This window comes from Mobula hypostoma, chromosome 2 (assembly GCF_963921235.1).
Source record: "Mobula hypostoma chromosome 2, sMobHyp1.1, whole genome shotgun sequence".
NCBI classification, from domain to species: Eukaryota; Metazoa; Chordata; class Chondrichthyes; order Myliobatiformes; family Myliobatidae; genus Mobula; species Mobula hypostoma.
Window position 1 is genome coordinate 35,903,458 of NC_086098.1, and position 18,319 is coordinate 35,921,776.

The 18,319-nt window shown below is 40.1% G+C and overlaps 1 protein-coding gene across 8 annotated transcripts in view; it reads right to left on the reverse strand.

Moving 5' to 3' along the window:
* Nucleotides 1-18,319, reverse strand: part of blk (BLK proto-oncogene, Src family tyrosine kinase) — a 90,516-nt gene that overhangs the window by 44,202 nt on the left and 27,995 nt on the right. For 6 of the 8 annotated variants that reach the window (XR_010016344.1, XM_063035448.1, XM_063035465.1 and 3 more), the window contains 2 exons: nt 3,158-3,246; nt 2,625-2,667 (listed from right to left, as the gene is read on the reverse strand). Coding sequence is in view for 7 of the 8 variants with exons in the window: in XM_063035448.1 (XP_062891518.1) it covers nt 2,625-2,667; nt 3,158-3,241 (127 nt within the window). In the remaining variant the exon portion in view is untranslated. Of the gene's footprint in view, nt 1-2,624; nt 2,668-3,157; nt 3,247-12,254; nt 12,367-18,319 lie in introns of those variants that run through there. The other 2 variants (XM_063035439.1, XM_063035456.1) reach the window with 2 other exon arrangements.

Genomic DNA, 18,319 nt, shown 5'->3' on the forward strand with positions numbered 1-18,319 from the left:
AGGGCATGTCCTGGGTGAATGGGTCCTTAATGATGGATGCCATCTTTCTGAGGCATCACCTTGTGAAAGTGTCCTGGATTCTGGGGAGTCTAGCCCCCATGATGGGGCTGGCTGAGTTTACAACTTTCTGCAGATTTTTCCAATTCTGTGCAGTGGCCCCTGCATACTGGATGGTGATGCAACCGGATGGAATGCTCTCCAATGTATATTTGTAGTGATTTGCAAATGTCCTTGATATTATATGAATTCTTCTCAAACTCCTCATGAAATATAGCTGCTGTCAGGCCTCCTTTGTAATTGCAACAACATATTCGGCATAGGATAGAAGTTCAGAAATTATCACACCCAGGAACTTAAAACTGCTCACCCTTTTTAACACCTTTTAATATGTTCAGTCTTCCTCCTGTAAATACTTTACTGTATATCACTGAAAATGACTTTTAAAATAGCCACATCAAATTATTTCTTAGCCCAACTTATTTCATAATATATTAACATTACATTGACAAGAATGAATTTTGAAAATATTTACCTAATAAATTAGTTCATGTTGAAAAGCTTGCCAAAAAAAATCTTTAAGTAGTAGATTCATCTAACCTCAATCTGCCTGTGTACTCAGTTTTGTGAAGGGCACGACTTGAGCAAACTGTGAATGCCTTGAACTATAAATGCACAGGTGGCTTTGCCCACGTTTTAAATACCACAATCATTTGCAAACTTCTTGTCTAGTTATAGTTGATAGGAACCTGAGAGAAGTGAATTCTATAATCTATAACACTGCCAGTCGATTGACACTCTTCAAACGAATTCAAACATCTCTAGCCACAAGTGTCTGTGTTTATCATCTTGTCCCTCTGTATCTATCTCCACCCCCACCCTCCACCCTCCACAACCACTAGCTCCATAGAGCCCATTTTTTAATGTTTTTTTTCACTCCTTATCTATTTCTATCACCCCCAATCTCCCACGTTCACCCCTCCCCATCATACATCTGGTTCCATCTGTCCATCGTGCCCCTCCTCACCTGGTTCCACCTGTCACCTGCCAGCCACAGTCCTCTCACCCTCTCATACTGGCTTTCTTTCCTCTGCACTCTCAGTCTTGACCTAAAATATCCACCTTCCCTTTGCCTCCACAGATGCGGCCTGAGCATTCCTCCGGCAGTTTATATTTTTGCAAAGGAATTCTATTAGTTGGAACTCTGGTAAGCTGGATCCTAGCATCCTGTAGGAGATCACTCATAGTATAGTAGAAGATAAGATGGGTGTGGGTCACCAACATCTCAATTATGGCATTACCCAATAGGCTGCTAAGTGAGAAAGGGAACCCAGTTGAAAGTATTGCATGTACTCTTGTTTTAACAGAAGCCCCTAGGAGTTGCTTCCAGATATTTTCAGTATCTGATTCCTTGCACTGTCACTCCTTGTTCAATATGGACTCACAGACAATAACTTCTGGCAGAATCAGAAATGTGGGTTCCAGGTTTTCACCCTAGGACTTACATTTTACATCCCACAAATATGAATATTTTATGTCACATTTCAATTTTCATTAAGGGTAGATCAGACAAAAAGTAACAAACCAGATAAAGCCAGAGGCTGGCAAAATAAACATGGAAGGAAGAACCTGTGACCAAATGATGGAGCCTCACATCAACCAACAATACCGTCCCACCTTATTTCTAAGCATTTAATTGGCAGATAAAAATCCAAAAGCTTTAACATAACAGTATCAATGGTTATTACATACTAAACATTACGGCATTCTATAATGTCCCTCTATTTTTACAGTGTTGGTAAAATTGATTTTATTGTTAAATTTCTTCATAGACCATTAATAAACGTCCTCACTTTGACAACTTATTTGTAAAGTTTGCACAGTTTGATTCATAGAAACAGAAACCCTACAGTACAATATAGGCCTTTCGGCTCACAATGCTGTGCTGAACATGTACTTACTTTAGAAATTACCTCGGGTTACCCATAGCCCTCTATTTTTCTAAGCTCCATGTACCTATCCAGGAGCCTCTTAAAAGACCCTGTTGTATGTTGTGGTAGTGGATTCTGAGGGCATGCCCTCTCTGGCAATATCAAAGTTAAACTGGACACGGTGATTGCACACGTTTTTGCAAAGGGTTTATTACAAAATATTATGCATTTTAAATGTTTTGCCCTCCACCTGAACATTAATTTTAATTCACTGAAGATTACTTTTAAAATAGCCATTTTGTTGATTTCACTCATTAACCTTCTCTAAAGAAAACTGACCAATTGCTTCAGGAACAAAGTACTCTTCTGAGATGGGTCTTTGCCAGGGTTGCCGTGAGTTCCCACTGAGGCCACATACTACCAACATCATCAGCAAACACAAGCCCAACACTTATGTTAGCCCACAAAGTTAAAAAGCCAGAAAAAAAAGAGTAATAGATATATGAAATTATCTAACACGTGTGTAAGGTGTATTTATAGAATTAAGTTCAATATGTTTGGATGGGAAAACAGTGACAATTAATTTAAACCATAATCTTAAAAGCAATGCTTATTTGTCAAGGTTAGAGTTCACTATTGTGAAGTACTTGGGAATGCAGAGGCTATGGTAAGAAAGAAAACATAAGAACTGCTTACCCTGGGAGTGTTCAAATGATGCCGCTTGATCTTCAAAATGAACCTACAAAATAAGGAAAAGTAGTTCTATGGTAAACTAATTTCATAACTAACAGATGAGCCTGGCTATTCCCTCTGAGAAGTTGAAATATGAGGACTGGTGCTTTAAAGATTTTGGGCAACCCATAATAATCTAGAAGCAGCCATCAGAGTTGAAATCTAACAACTAATGCTGAAAAGTGTACGTGTAGGGATAACCTAGCTATCAGAAGGAAAAGGAACTTACACTTATAAAGTATTTTTGTAGCATTAAAATAACATGCTAAGTCCTTTACACCTAACGAAGAACTATTGACACTTAACTCTTCATCACAACTATTCAAGTGAAACTTTATTTTGTTTTTCGAACATTTGTTGGCCAGGCTATTAATTACTTCCAGGATATCATGGGTTAGTATTATTTTTTAAATTCAGTCATCAGTATTAAGTGCCCAGATAAAAGGAAAACAAGATTAACCTTCAGCTGTACTCACTAGGCATGGGAAAAGACTAACCTGTCGCCCAGCTTCAAAGCCATTGGCCCGGTCCCGATGGACAGAACTGTTTACTCTCCGTTTGGTGCTTACCGCACAGCCCATCCTTGCTGAAAAAGGAAAAAACTAATTAATTCAGAAAGGAATGTTTGATATCTGCCTCAAATCACCATGGAACTCAGCAGCTCAGGCAGCATCTTTGGAGGGAAATGGACAGTCAATGTTTCAGGCCAAGACCCTTCATCTGGATTCATGAAGCATTTTGTGTGTGTTGCTCCAGATTTCCAGCACCGGCAGTCTCTCTCTTGTGCCTCTAATCATGGGTCAGATTCTTTAATTTAACAAAATTATCTAATTTTCTGCAAGCACATTGCGTGCAAACCTCTGTGGGCAACATTCATTCTGCCTGCAGTGAACGTGACGAGTGAAAAATCAACCAAACCAAACTCCATTCTGAATACTGCACCGAGACTGAATTAAACTGCTACCAGATCGGTGAGTGTCTCATTTGTCATAGTGGCTAAACTGAGTCACAATCCAGCAGAGGATGTTACCCATTAACTGGTATGAGACAGACCAGATCTGCACAGGTCAGCATGCACTATTTTTAGTGAATGTAATGTAGCCTCATGTCTTCTTTCTTCACCTCAGTTTCTCCTCACTTCTCGTGTCTGATTCTTCACTTGATTAAGTTAACTCCATGAATGAGCATTATCATAGAACAGTGCAGCGGAGGGAGTAGCGCACGATGTCTGTACTGATCATGATGCTAATCCAAACTAATCTCATCTACCTACACTTGCTGTATATTCCTTCATTCCTTGCCCGTTCACAAACCTGTCTAAATGCCTGTTGAACACTGATAATGTCTCTTCTCCAACCACTTCCCTGGCAGTATGTTCTAGCCCAACCACACTCTGCATCGACCATGACCCTTGCCTAGCTGGCTTTTATCAGCTGAAGTCAACACCCAGAGCCAGGACTAAATGAGAGAAATCAAACAGGAAAACTGCTCATATTTCCTATCACCAAACAGGCTGCTGAGGCCATCTTACAGCATCAATTTGACTTCAGCATAGTCCACTGTTTACCAATAGGATTTTCCTAGACTATAAAACAGAGTTATTCCTGGATGGCACGATAGTATAAGTGGTTAGCACAATGTGTTATGGTACCAGCCAGCCGGATTCAATTCCCGCCACCATCTGTAAGAAGTGGTGACCGTGTGGGCTTCCTTCAGATGGTCCAGTTTTCTCTCAAAGGTGCACCAGTTGGTAGGTTAATTGCTCATTGTAAAATTGTCCCATATTTAGGCTAGGGTTAACTCAGGAGCTGCTGGGTGGCACGTCTCGAAGGGCCAGAAGGGCCTATTCTGTGCTGTAACTCAATGAATGGATAGATAGATAGATAGATAGATAGATAGAAGTGACGGTGCTGTAACTCAATGGATAGAAAGATTGACAGGACTGCACAGTGAGCCTCCGGATTCACTTTCACACTCTTATTGTCCAAATATTGTGGATTCCTATATTCGCTGACTGAAATCTGGAGGAAAAACTGCCTCACTGAAAAGGTGGAGAATCTTTGGGATTTCCTACCCTGAAGGGTAGCGAAGGCTCAGTCATGGATGAAATCAAAGATCATTCGATGTCCGGACACAAGTAGAATCCAGGAATAGTGTGGGGAAACAATGTTGGGGTGAAAGGTCAGCCGTGAAGTTGAAGAATAGCAGATCTGGCTCGGGTAAAATGGTCCCTTTTACTTGTGTTTTTATTAATGTTGTCATTTTCTGAAAGTTACGCAGATAGGAGTCAGGGCTACAAAACTGTGAACACTGAATTTATGTTTGTATCCAAACCTGTCGGGTAATTGGTCTCAAGTAAAGGTATATGTTCTCTAAAATTACAATACCGAGAGCTCGCCAAGAGCTGGAACTCACCACCTACAAGGGGGGAGAAGGCAAAGACAACGAGTGATTTCAAAAGGAAGGTAGTCAATCCCCTTGATAGAAACTTGTAGGGTTACTGAAACAGAATGGAAGAGTGAAACAACCTAGGCTTTTCAAGAATGTGTGGAAAATGGCCTCTTTCTAAGCTGTAATAAAACTTTAACATATAGGTTTTCATTTTACAACAAACTACACCAGACCAAACAAATTCTTGCACTAAACCAAGCACCAGTCTGTGCTATGATAGCTAATCTCAGGCACTGTGGTATAAGAGATGCTATAACATACATCGAGAAGCCTAGTGACAGAAGAGAAATTCAACCAAACTTGTTGCTCATAAACAACATTCATTGGAACTGGCCTTGCAAAATGGACGAGTCAGGCACGAGTCCTCGTCCCACTGCTGCTGGATGATTATAAAACATGTTCATTCAGAGAATGTGGCAAGGTGTTCATAGTCCACTGTAAACCCAAGGAAGTCATAAATTAGAGAAAACCTACAGATGCTGGAAATCTGAGCAACACACACAAAATGCTGGAGGAACTCAGCAGGCTGGGCACTCATTTATGGAAAAGACTACAGTCGACGCTTCAGGCCGAGCCCCTTCATCAGAAACGGCAGGGTAGAAGGAAAATTGGAATGGAAAAAGACTGAGACTGAATTGGTAAGTAATCTGCTTTCCATTCAAGTACTCATTTCTTGACTTCTGATTCCACTGTAGTCCATCATGTCTACGGAATTGCACTACACATCTGAAGGTGGTTACAACACCAGACACCTACACATTGAGTGTTACCAATGATGATGAACTTCATGCATCATGGCACGAACATCAACTTCTCTAACTTCCGCTAATGCCCCACCTCCCCCTCGTACCCCATCTGTTATTTATTTTTATACACACATTCTTTCTCTCACTCTCCTTTTTCTCCCTCTGTCCCTCTGAATATACCCCTTGCCCATCCTCTGGGTTCCCCCCTCCTTGTCTTTCTTCCTGGGCCTCCTGTCCCATGATCCTCTCGTATCCCTTTTGCCAATCACCTGTCCAGCTCTTGGCTCCATCCCTCCCCCTCCTGTCTTCTCCTATCATTTTGGATCTCCCCCTCCCCCTCCATCTTTCAAATCCCTTACTAACTCTTCCTTCAGTTAGTCGTGACGAAGGGTCTCGGCCTGAAAAGTCGACTGCACCTCTTTCTAGAGATGCTGCCTGGCCTGCTGCGTTCACCAGCAACTTTGATGTGTGTTGACCAAATATTACATTTTTGTTTTTACAGAACTGAGCTGTGCATAAATTATTTGCCATATTTCCCTACATTATGTTGATTGTGAAGTGTGCTGGGTGTATTGTGAATGGAAAAAAAGCTATTGGACTATTGAATACTTCAAGGCAAAGCTGCTCCAGATTCTTCTCTCAGCCTTTGACACAGTGGGCCATGATGCAAAGTAGACACTCTGCTGGTAGTGTGCATTAAATCATCAGACCATAAGACATAGAAGCAGAATTAGACTATTTGGCCAATCAAAATCTGCTCCGCCTTTCCATCATGGCTGGTTTATCATCCCGTTCCAACCCATTCTCCTGGCTTTTCCCCGTAACCTTTGACACCCTGACAAACCAAGAACCTATCAACTTCTGCTTTAATATAGTCAATAACTTGGCTTTCACAGCCATCTATGGCAATGAATTCCTATAGAGTTCACCACTCTCTAGCTAGGGAAATTCCTCAAAATCTCTGTACTAAATGGACGACCCTCTATTCTGATGCTGTGCCCGCTATAGGAAACATCCTCTCCACATCCACTCTATCTAGGCCTTTCAATATTCGATAGGATTCAATGAGATATCTAATCGTTCTTCTAAACTCCAGTAAGTACAGGCACAGAGCTATTAAACATTCCTCATACTTCAACTCTTTCAGTCCCAGAATAATTCTTGTGAATCTCCTCTGGACCCTCTCTAATGCTAGCACTTCATTTCTTGAGATAAGGGGCTCAAAACTGCTCACAATACTCCAAGTGTGGTCTAATCAAAGACTTATAAATCCTTGTTCTTATATTCTAGTCCTCTCAAAATGAATGCTAACATTGCATTTGCTTTCCGTACCATCAATTCAAACTGCAAGTTAGCCTTTAGGAAACCCTGCACAAGGACTCCCAAGTCCCTTTGTACCTCAGTTTTTTTCTTTCTACTAAAGTGCATGAACATACAATTCCCTACACTAAGTTCCATTTGCCACTACTTTGCCCATTCTCACAATCTGTCTAAGTTTTTCTGCAGACTCCTTGCGTCCACAAGACCACATGCCCCTCTACCTATCTTCACATTGTCCGCAAAACTGGCCACAAGGCCACCAATTCCATCATCCAAATCATTGGCATATATTAGAACACCACTAGTCATCAGCAGTCAACCAGAAAAGGCTCTTTTATTCCCATTCTTTGACTTCTGCCAGTCAGTTAATCTTATATTTATCCTACTATCTTTACAGTAACACCATGGGCTTTTATCTTGTTAAGCAGCCTCATGTGCGGTATTTTGTCAAAGACCACCTGAAAGTCCAAGTAAACAACATCCACTGACTCTCCTGAAACATCATCTGTATTTTTTCCCATAGATGCTCTCTGGCCTGCTAAGTTCCTCCAGCATTTTGTGTGTGTCACTCAGATTTCCAGCATCTGCAGATTTTCTCTTGTTTGTATCCACTGACTCTCCTATATCTCGTCTGCTTGTTATTTCCTCAAAGAATTTCAACAGAAACCATGATAACTTTGGCATATCTTATCATCTGCCTCCAAGTACCCCAAAACCTCATCCTTAATAATGGACTCCAACATCTTCCCAATCACTGAAGTCAGGCTAACTGGTCTATAATTTCCTTCCTGATCTATCTCTCCCTTCTTAAATTGTGAAGCGAAATTTGCTATTTTCTAGTCCTCCAGAACCATTCCAGAATCTAGTATAACTACAAAGATCATTACAAATGTCTGCACAATCTCTTCGGCTCCTGTTTCAGAAAACTGCGGTGAAGTCCATCTGGTCCAGGTGACTTACTGTGTCTACTTTCAGACCTTTCAGCTTCATAAGCATCTTCTCCTTTGTAATAGCAACTACACGCACTTCTGCCACCAGCACCACCCTCACCCCCGACACTCTGGAATTTCTGGCATTCTGCTAGTGCTTTCCACAGTGAAGACTTACAAAAAAATATTCATTAAGTTCATTTGCCATTTCCTTGTCCCCACCACTACCTCTCTGGCATCATTTTCCAGCAGCCTAATATTCACTCCATCTCTATTTTTATATATACACATACACACACACACACACGCAAACACACATCAGAAAAAATCTTTTGGTATCCTCTTTTATATTGTTGGCTAGCTTGTTCTCATATTTCATCTGTTCTCTCCTTATGGCTTTTTAGTTGCCTTCCATTATTTCTAAAAGCTTCTAGATCCTTTAACTTCCCACTAAGTTTTGTTATATTATATGCCCTCTCTTTTCCTTTTCTGCTATCTTTGACTTCCCTTGTCAGCCACGGTTGCCTCATCCTCCCTTACAATATTTCTTCATCTTTGGGATGTATCTATGCTGCACCTTCCAAATTGCCTCCAGAAATTCAGCTGTTGTCACTCTGCCGTCAGCACTGCTAGTGTCCCCATTCCAATCAACTTTAGCCAGCTCTTCTCTCATTCTTCTGCAGTTCCCCTTACTCCATTCTAATATTGATGGATCTGTCTTCATCTTCTCCCTCTCAAAATGCTGGGTGAACGCTATCATATTAGGGTCACTGTCTCCTAAGGGTTCTGGTTCACTAAACAACACCCAATGCAGAATTGCTTTTTCCATAGTAGACTCAACCAAAAGCTACCCAAAGAAGCAAATTTCCTCTCTTGGGATCTAGCACCAACCTGATTTCCCCTAACTACCTACATATTGAATCCCCCATGAACATTGTAACATTGTCCTTTATACATGCCTTTTCACTCTCCTGTCCTAATATGTATCTCACAACATAACTACTGTTTGGAGGCTAGTATATAACTTCCATTAGGGTCTTTTTACCCTTGCAGTTTCTTAACTTTACCCACAAGGATACAACATCTTCCGATCCTACATCACCTCTTAAGGATTTGATTTCATTTTTTAACAACAGAGCCACTCCACCCAATCTATCTACCTGCATGTCTTTTCTACACAATGTGTATCCTTGGATGTTAAGCTCCCAATTATGATCTTCTTTCAGCCATGACTCAGTGATGCCCACAACGTCATACCTGCCAATCTCTAGCAACACTACAATGTGGATAAATGTGAAGTTATCCACTTTGGTGGCAAAAATAGGAAAACAGATTATTATCTGAATGGTGGCCGATTAGGAAAAGGGGAGGTGCAACGAGATCTGGGTGTCATTATACACTAGTCATTGAAAGTGGGCATGCAGGTACAGCAGGCGGTGAAAAAGGCGAATGGTATGCTGGCATTTATAGCGAGAAGATTCGAGTACAGGAGCAGGGAGGTACTACTGCAGTTGTACAAGGCCTTGGTGAGACCACACCTGGAGTATTGTGTGCAGTTTTGGTCCCCTAATCTGAGGAAAGACATCCTTGCCCTAGAGGGAGTACAAAGAAGGTTCACCAGATTGATTCCTGGGATGGCAAGACTTTCATATGAAGAAAGACTGGATGAACTAGGCTTGTACTCGTTGGAATTTAGAAGATTGAGGGGGGATCTGATTGAAACGTATAAAATCCTAAAGGGATTGGACAGGCTAGATGCAGGAAGATTGTTCCCGATGTTGGGGAAGTCCAGAACGAGGGGTCATAGTTTGAGGATAAAGGGGAAGCCTTTTAGGACCGAGATTAGGAAAAAATTCTTCACACAGAGAGTGGTGAATCTGTGGAATTCTCTGCCACAGGAAACAGTTGAGGCCAGTTCATTGGCTATATTTAAGAGGGAGTTAGATATGGCCCTTGTGGCTACGGGGATCAGGGGGTATGGAGGGAAGGCTGGTGCAGGGTTCTGAGTTGGATGATCAGCCATGATCATAATAAATGGCGGTGCAGGCTCAAAGGGCCGAATGGCCTACTCCTGCACCTATTTTCTATGTTTCTATGTTTCTAAGATCATTACCTTATTCTGTATACTGAGTGCATTCAAATATAACACCTTCAGTCCTCTCTTCATCACCTTTTTCAATTTTTCTCTCACGTTACACTTAACTCATCCCACTGACTGCGATTTTTCTCTATCATCTGCCTGTCCTTCCTCGCAGTCTCACTATCAACTGCCCCATCCTCAGCCCTATCACTCTGGTTCCCATTCCCCTACTATATTACTTTAAACCTTTGCCAACAGCTCTAGCAGACTTGCCCACCAGGATCGTGGTCCAGCTCAGGATCAGGTGCAACTCATCCATTTTATATGGTCATACCTTCCCTTGAAGAGATCCCAATGATCCAGAAATCCAAAACCCTGCCCCCTACACCAATTCATCTGCTAAATCATCCTATTCTTACCTTCACTGGCATCAATCCTGGAGGTCCTGTTTTTCAGCTTTCTACCTAACTCCCTATAGTCTCTTTTAAGGACAACCTCTCTGGCTAAAGAAATTCCTCCTCATCTCCTTTCTAAATGAACATCCGTCATTCTGAAGCTGTGTCCTCTCGTCATCGACTCCCCCAGCAGAGGAAACCTCCTCTCCACATCCATTCCATTGAGACCTTGCAACATTCAAAAGGTTTCAGTGAGATCCACACCCATCATTCTTCTGCATTCCAGTGAGTACAGGCCCAGAGCCAACAAACATTCCTCATTCGATAAAGCCTTTCAATCCTGGAATCATTTTCGTGAACTTCCTTCTAATACTCTTCAATGTCAGCACATCCTTTTTTGGATTATATTTATCCCATTCCAAATGTACTTCATAACATACTTTAAAATATGACTCACTTTACACCGCACGCTGTCGGAGCAGTGCTGCCAGAATAATCGCGTCACAACCCACCCAAGCCAACACACTTTTCGTCCCTCTTCCATCCGGGAGAAGGCTCAGGAACTTGAAGACTCGTACGGCCAGATTTGGGAACAGCTTCTTTCCAAATGTGATAAGACTGCTGAACGGATCCTGACCCGGATCTGGGCCATACCCTCCAAATATTCGGACCTGCCTCTCAGTTTTTTTTTTGCACTACCTTACTTTCCATTTTTCTATTTTCTATTTATGATTTATAATTTAAATTTTTAATATTTACTATCAATGTGTAATCCCGGGAGCGGGAAGCGCAGAATCAAATATCACTGTGATGATTGTACGTTCTAGTATCAATTGTTTGGCGACAATAATGTATAAAGTATCACGATCAAGTGTGAACTCATGTAGCTTAAGTATATCCTGAATATTGAATGACTAACAAGGTGGTCTAAATTGCCTTTTTTACCACTCAGGACACTTCCTTCTTGTCCCAAAGTGTTTACTGCTCTAAATCCTCTTGTCCTACCCATCTTAACTGACAGATAGTGTTGTAACACGAATTTATCATCAGACTAAAACCCTGAAACTATTGAATATTTAAATTTGCCTTGAATTGTTTCTTTACAATTGGAATACATAAGAGACTAAGAAAACAGAAACCAACTCAATAACAAACTACTGCAACTCAATTCACAATTAACCCTGTAAATTAAATCACTTGAGGATCTGAAATGGCTTGGGCACAGGCAGTCATGATTATCAATTATCCACATTTCAGAGGTATGCCTTTGTTTAAAGTTTTTTTTTCATTTTCAGCCTCTGGCCAACAAGCTGAAGACACATTTTTTTTTTGAGGTTGGTTTCCTGTTTTGTTCTTAATATTTATAAAATGCTTGTTGTGCTCTGCATGACAGACCCTTGCCTGAAAGAAAGTTTCCATTTCAGTGACTATTTTTATCAAATGACAGTAGTGAAAAGTTTACACCAAGTAAACTTTTCCTCCTGTTCTTTAGGAAACCGAGCATCCCTTGCAGTAAGGTGGACTGATGTAATTTCTCAGTTGAGGAGTTTTCAGTCAATATGTCATGTTTTAAGGAGAAATAACTAAAAGAAAACATTTATGAAAATCGTCGTTTGTTGAGCATCTAAAATTCACATTAAAGGAACAGCTTCACTACAGCAAAATGGACTTACCTTCCAGTACAACGTTCAAACCAGAACTAAGCAAGTTTCACTGCTAAAAAGTTCATCCTCAGTACAGTAAGTGGAGGATATCTCCCTCACACATTCCACAACAACAATGTGCTCTCGGCCATTTTGATGAAAGCCTGTGCATTGAGGTCTACGGCCCACCCCTGAAATTATGTGAAACTAGGACACCTCTGATTGTGAGTACTCCCTCAGTAACATACTGAATATACAGCCTCATTCACGGGCTCCTTTTTCTGGGGAAGCCACCAATTACTTCCCCAGTCACCGTAATAATATCCCCATACACCGTAGTATTATTAATAAAGGCAAAATTATTTCATTTAATTATTCTTTATAACAATTGACAAGTTTATTAATATCCCACACTTAACTGAAAATATTTCAAAATGAGAGAAGAACTCAAGCAAATAAAACAACACTAAATCAATCAGAAAATATCAGGCACTCTCCCTTCCCCCATAAGTTAAGGGTGCAAAGGGGATCTAAAAAGCAGTTCAGTCATTTTTTTCACAGACCTGAAGTTTTGCTTTAGCATAGTGAAGAAAGGAGAGTCACGGCATGGTGGCCTTAAATGATATATTTCTACATAATTGGAGGAGTTGCAGACAGTGAAGAAGGTCAAAAAGAATACAGCAGGGCAGAGATAAGTTACAGGTATGCATGTAGGAATGACAAATAAAATTTAATCTGGGCAAGTGTGAAGTGCTGCACCTTCGGAGATTAAACGCAAGGCAAAGTATACAGTTAACGGCAGGACTGATGTACAGAGGGTTCTTGGGATCCAAGTCAATACTTCACTGAAAGTGGCAATGCAAGCAGTTAGAGTAGTAAAGACGACATATGGCACTGCTACATGAATCAGAACGTCATGACAGAGTTATATAAAGCTTTGGTTATGCCACACGAAGAACCACATGCAATTCTGGTCACCCTGTTACAGGAAGGAAGTGGAGGTTTCAGAGAGGGTCCAGTTTAAAGATAATGAGAATCTTTTTCTTGGGGTAGAAACGCCAGGGTAAGGGAAAATATGTAAAAAGGAGGGTCAGGCCAAGAGCTTTACACAGAGAGAGGTGGGTGCTTGGAACACACTACCGGGGTGGAAGTGGAAGCAGATACAATTGTGGTATTCAAGATACTTTTAGACAGGCACCTGAATACACAGGGAATAGAGTGATATAGATCATGCTCAGGCAAAAGGGATTAGTTTAGTTTTGTATCATGCTCAACATGGAAATCCAGGGCCAAAGGGCCCTCAATGTGCTGATTTTTGTAGATTTACAGAGGTTCTGAATACAAATTAAAGAAAGGCAGATGTACAACCTTGACAACAGAGATGAGTAAGATTTTGTCTTTGCAGGTGTGTCAGAAGAGCGCAGAGCAAACAAAAATTAAAAACAGAAGCAGAATGATTTCTATCAAGTACAAGAGCAGATGGCATGATCAGTGCCTACAGAATAAGCTTAAGGCACTGAAGAGAATCTCAATAATAAAGTCCAACAGAATAAATATCGTCATTGAACCTATAATTTTCTCTGATGGTATTTGGTTATAAGTTGTGTGCTAAGAATATTCAATGACTAAAGGACTGATAATCCTCTGGGTTGTCTCAATACAGTGACACTGATACTCAGAGACAACTCAGTGTATACTGTTTGATGTTCAGTGGTTGAAAATTCCTACACTACAAGAATGACTACACAGCAACAATAATTCATTAAATATTAAGTGAATATTGTGTTAAAGGCACCATGTTTGGTAAGCCTTTGTTATATATACAGTGGACTCCGGTTAATTGGGACACTTCGAGACCAATACATTTTGGCCCAGTTGTGCAATTGCCCTAATTAAATGAAGTTTCATGAAAATTGTCAAAAAGATATATAAAAAAAAACAAACTACCGTTTAACTGAGCAACAGATTAAATACATGTATTTATATGAAATATAGAACAAACTGTGTGTTAGTTCCCAATAGTTATCAACAGAGGAATTCACCACTGCTGTGTTCTGTTGAGTGAATGCAAACAAACAATATCAGCACAGACACCTAGTGCAAATAATGGACTGCTTTCATACAATGCTTTCGACAATTGCAATTGCATCCTCCAAATCTTCATTTTCATTGTAACATTCAAGATGTTTGCCAACTCCTTCAAATATTTTGTGGTTCCTAACCTGTGAAGTAGTGAAATCATTTCATTTTCATGTGAGTGCCACAGTGGTGTAGCAGTTAGAGCGAAGCTATTACATCTTGGGACATCAGAGTTCAGAGTTCAACCCCAGCATCCTCTGGGGTCTACTCCATGCTGCATCTCAGAGTAAATAAATCAAATAAAATTTTCACTCCCAGACATTCCTGGCACTTCCAAGCCTCAGTGCTTGAAACCACAGTGAGAAAAAGCAGTTCTGAACTGTGTTACTGCTTATTTCTCACCAACTGCCAATGTCAACATTGTTTATTGAAAAAAAACACACACAACTGACGCTATCTTAAAAACTGTTTGCTCTAAGCACAGTGTGATGTCTAAAGGCCACACAAGTATGCACAAATGACTTAAGTTAGAAACTGTTTGGCAACAGTCTCCTATCCCAATTAAGCGGCATAGTATCCCAAACAAACGACAGAAATTCCAGCTGTTTTGTCGACTAGTTTTTGTTCTTTATAAGTTGTCCCAAATAAGGGGCTGCCCCAAGTAACCAATGGCCCAGTTAACCAGAATCCACTATTTCATAAAATATTAAACTCACCCTTACCATACAAACATCTACAGTATGTCAGGATGCTGTTTATTGACTGTAACTCAGCATTTAACACCATCATTCCTACAGTCCTGATTGAAAAGCTGCAGAAACTAGGCCTCCGTACTTCCCTCTGCAACTGGATGCTGGACTTCTCAACCAGAAGACCACAATCCATGCAGGTTGGAAATAACATCTCCACTTCACTGACAATCAACACTGGTGCACCACAGGGATGCGTGCTTAGCCCACTGCTCTACTCTCCACATCTGCGTGGCTAGGTGCAGCTCAAACACAATCTATAAATTTGCTGATGATACAACCATTGTTGGCAGAATTTCAGATGGTGACAGAAGGGCATGCAGGAGCGAGATAGACCAGTTAGTTGAGTGCTGTCGCAACAACTTTGCACTCAACATCAGCAAGACTTCAGAAAGGGTTAAATGAGGGAACTCACACCAATCATCGTAGAGGGATCAGAAGTGGAGAGACTGAGCAATATCAAGTTCCTGGGTGTCACTATCTCTGAGGACCTAACCTGGGCGCAACATATCACTGCAGTTATAAAGAAAGAATTTGAGGAGTTTGAGGAGATTTGGTTTGTCAATGAAAACACTCAAAAACTTCTACAAATGTACCGTGGAGAGTATTCTGACTGGATGCATCACTGTCTGGTATGGAGGGTTGGGGGGGTGGGGGGGCTACTGCACAAGACTGAAATAATTTGCAGAAACCTGTAAAATTAGTCAGATCCATCATGGATACTAGCCTCCGTAGTAACCCAGACATCTTCAAGGAGCGGTGCCTAAGGAAGGCGGCGTCCATCATTCAGGATCCCCACCACCCAGGACATGCCCTCTTCACACTGACACGTTTGGGAAGGAGGTTCAAAAGCCTAAAGGCACACACTCAACAACTCAGGAGCTGCTTCTTGCCCTCTGCCATCCGATTTCTAAATAGACAATGAACCCATGACCACTACCTCACTATTTTTTTAATTTCTTTTTTTTTGCACTACTTCGTTTAACTTAACAATCTAATAAACATTTATAAACTTAATGTAACTCGGCTTTTCTGTATATTTATTAAGTATTTCATTGTACTGCTTCTGTAAAGTTTACAAATTTCACAACAGATGCCCATGATATTAAGTCTGATTCCGATTCTGAAATAGAAACAGGGAAACTGTTCAATACTTACTACTTTTCACATTTTAGCACTAATTACTTTTCAAAGAACACGAGTAATATCTGAGCAATAACTAATGAATTCTGTCTCCAGTGTATGAGTAGATTAGATGCCCATTTGTGGGATGTCCAGATGTTGTGGTACAGATGGAACTGAGCAGCTAAATCAATCAATAATTTAAAAACTAGTTCTACAAAGCATTACTGACACATGCTTCGTGTTATTAAGCACTAGTTATCATCTCAAGATCTGCGTAATGCTTGAAAAAAAAGTTTTTAGGATTACGTTGCAGACAAGTCAGTTGCAGTAGACTAACATGCTATAAATATTAAATTACCATGGAAAAGTAAGTTCCCTTAAAAAGATTTATATTTAAAACAGCACTTACATTTATGTTGCTCAAGAAAAGCTAAGTCAGTTCTATTCATATCAGATGCAAAAATATCCTTTCCATGCAATGTCTAGCGGATCAAATTCTTTTTTTAAACAAAGTTTGAATTGATCATCACATTAATTAATGCACGGCTACCTCTCAATAATCTCATGATTTTTTTCTATATCCAATATAGTGGTCATAGAGGTTAAAATCAACTATCCCAGAATAGAAGAATGGACAGTGTTTGCAGTTTGAGCCAACATTTGGAGGTTGCCACATACAAGGATGCTTAATGGTTCGTGATGCTCTCTGAGAAAGTTAAAGTAGATATTAGCAAGGAGATTGATAACAATATAACTGAAGGAGTGAACTTCCAGGACAAATTAGCCTAGCTTCACACTAGGTAAGGGACTATAGTCAGTTTCACTAAGCTACGGTGATGATTTTGCAAGTAATTTGCTTTACTAAGATTCAAGGTCTCAGAGGATAATTGGATGGGAAATGGTCAGATGTTTGAAGTGGAATAAGAAACAATACATCCACGTCAAGATATCTGTCCAAGGCCTCAAGGTGGGCAGAGGAGCTGGCAGTTACTATGATAGTGAGAGATAATTAGATGCCTCAAGAAAATAAAATCCCTGTTTGGTGAGACATGGTCATGAGTTCCACATGGTGAATGAAGGAAAAACAGACAGTAGATGCTGGAATCCGAACAAAATACAGACCTCTGGAAAAATTCAGTGGGTCAAGCAGCCACCGTAGAAAGAAGAGCAAAAGCTAGTGTTTCACATCAGGACACAGTCCTATTTTATTGTCATTTAGAAATGCATACATGCATTAAGAAATGATACAATGACTTGAGAAGAAACAGGATTGATTGCTAGTGTATAACAGTATGAAAAGGTTGTGGTGTTTGGAAGAAAGCTAGTAGTTGAAAGGTAGAACCAGCAACATATACTTAAACCAACACAAGAGATTCTGCAGGTACTTTCACCAATGGTCAATAGTTTGTCTCTAACATAACTACAAGTTCAGGACAACATCAAAGATATGAAGTGTATTTTCTCCACTGACATTTTTTTAATTAATGTCAACCTCGGCTGTAATTTTGATATTAGAAGTAATCAATCTTTAATCATTAACTTTAAATCATAAAATTTACAAAAACAAATGATGGGAAAACAATGCCAACTTTCAGAATGTACAACAACCTCCACCCTCTGATAGCTCTTCCAAAATCTTATAAAAATTATCTTCCACACTGCTGTAAATCTCCACAACTAATTGATGTCAGAAAACAGCAACTATAGTGAAAAATTCATTGTGACCTCGGAATCCTGAAATAGGGAGTAAAAAAAAGATACAGTTAGATACCCTTCCTTCTCCCTGAGTCTTCTCCTTTAACTTAATAGACTTTTAAGTTGTAGGCTTGGTTCACTGTTTTTTTGATTTACTTTGTGAGTTGCTCAATTTCACAAAGGCAAAATGGCACAAACCCCACAAGAAAATGGAACATGGCAGATATTCAAAGCTGTTATTCCATATTTTAATTCATTGTGACTGACAATCTGGTGCATTTAATTTCCCATTTTTTCACATCAGCAAGCCTTGAAGAATGGCCTAGCTGTTGCACGTCATTTAAATAGAGAAAAAAAATTATTGTTTATGATGTAATAGGTATCACAGGAATAAATTTTAAGGATTAAAATTGACTCTTTTATTGCTCACTTTGAATCATTCAATTG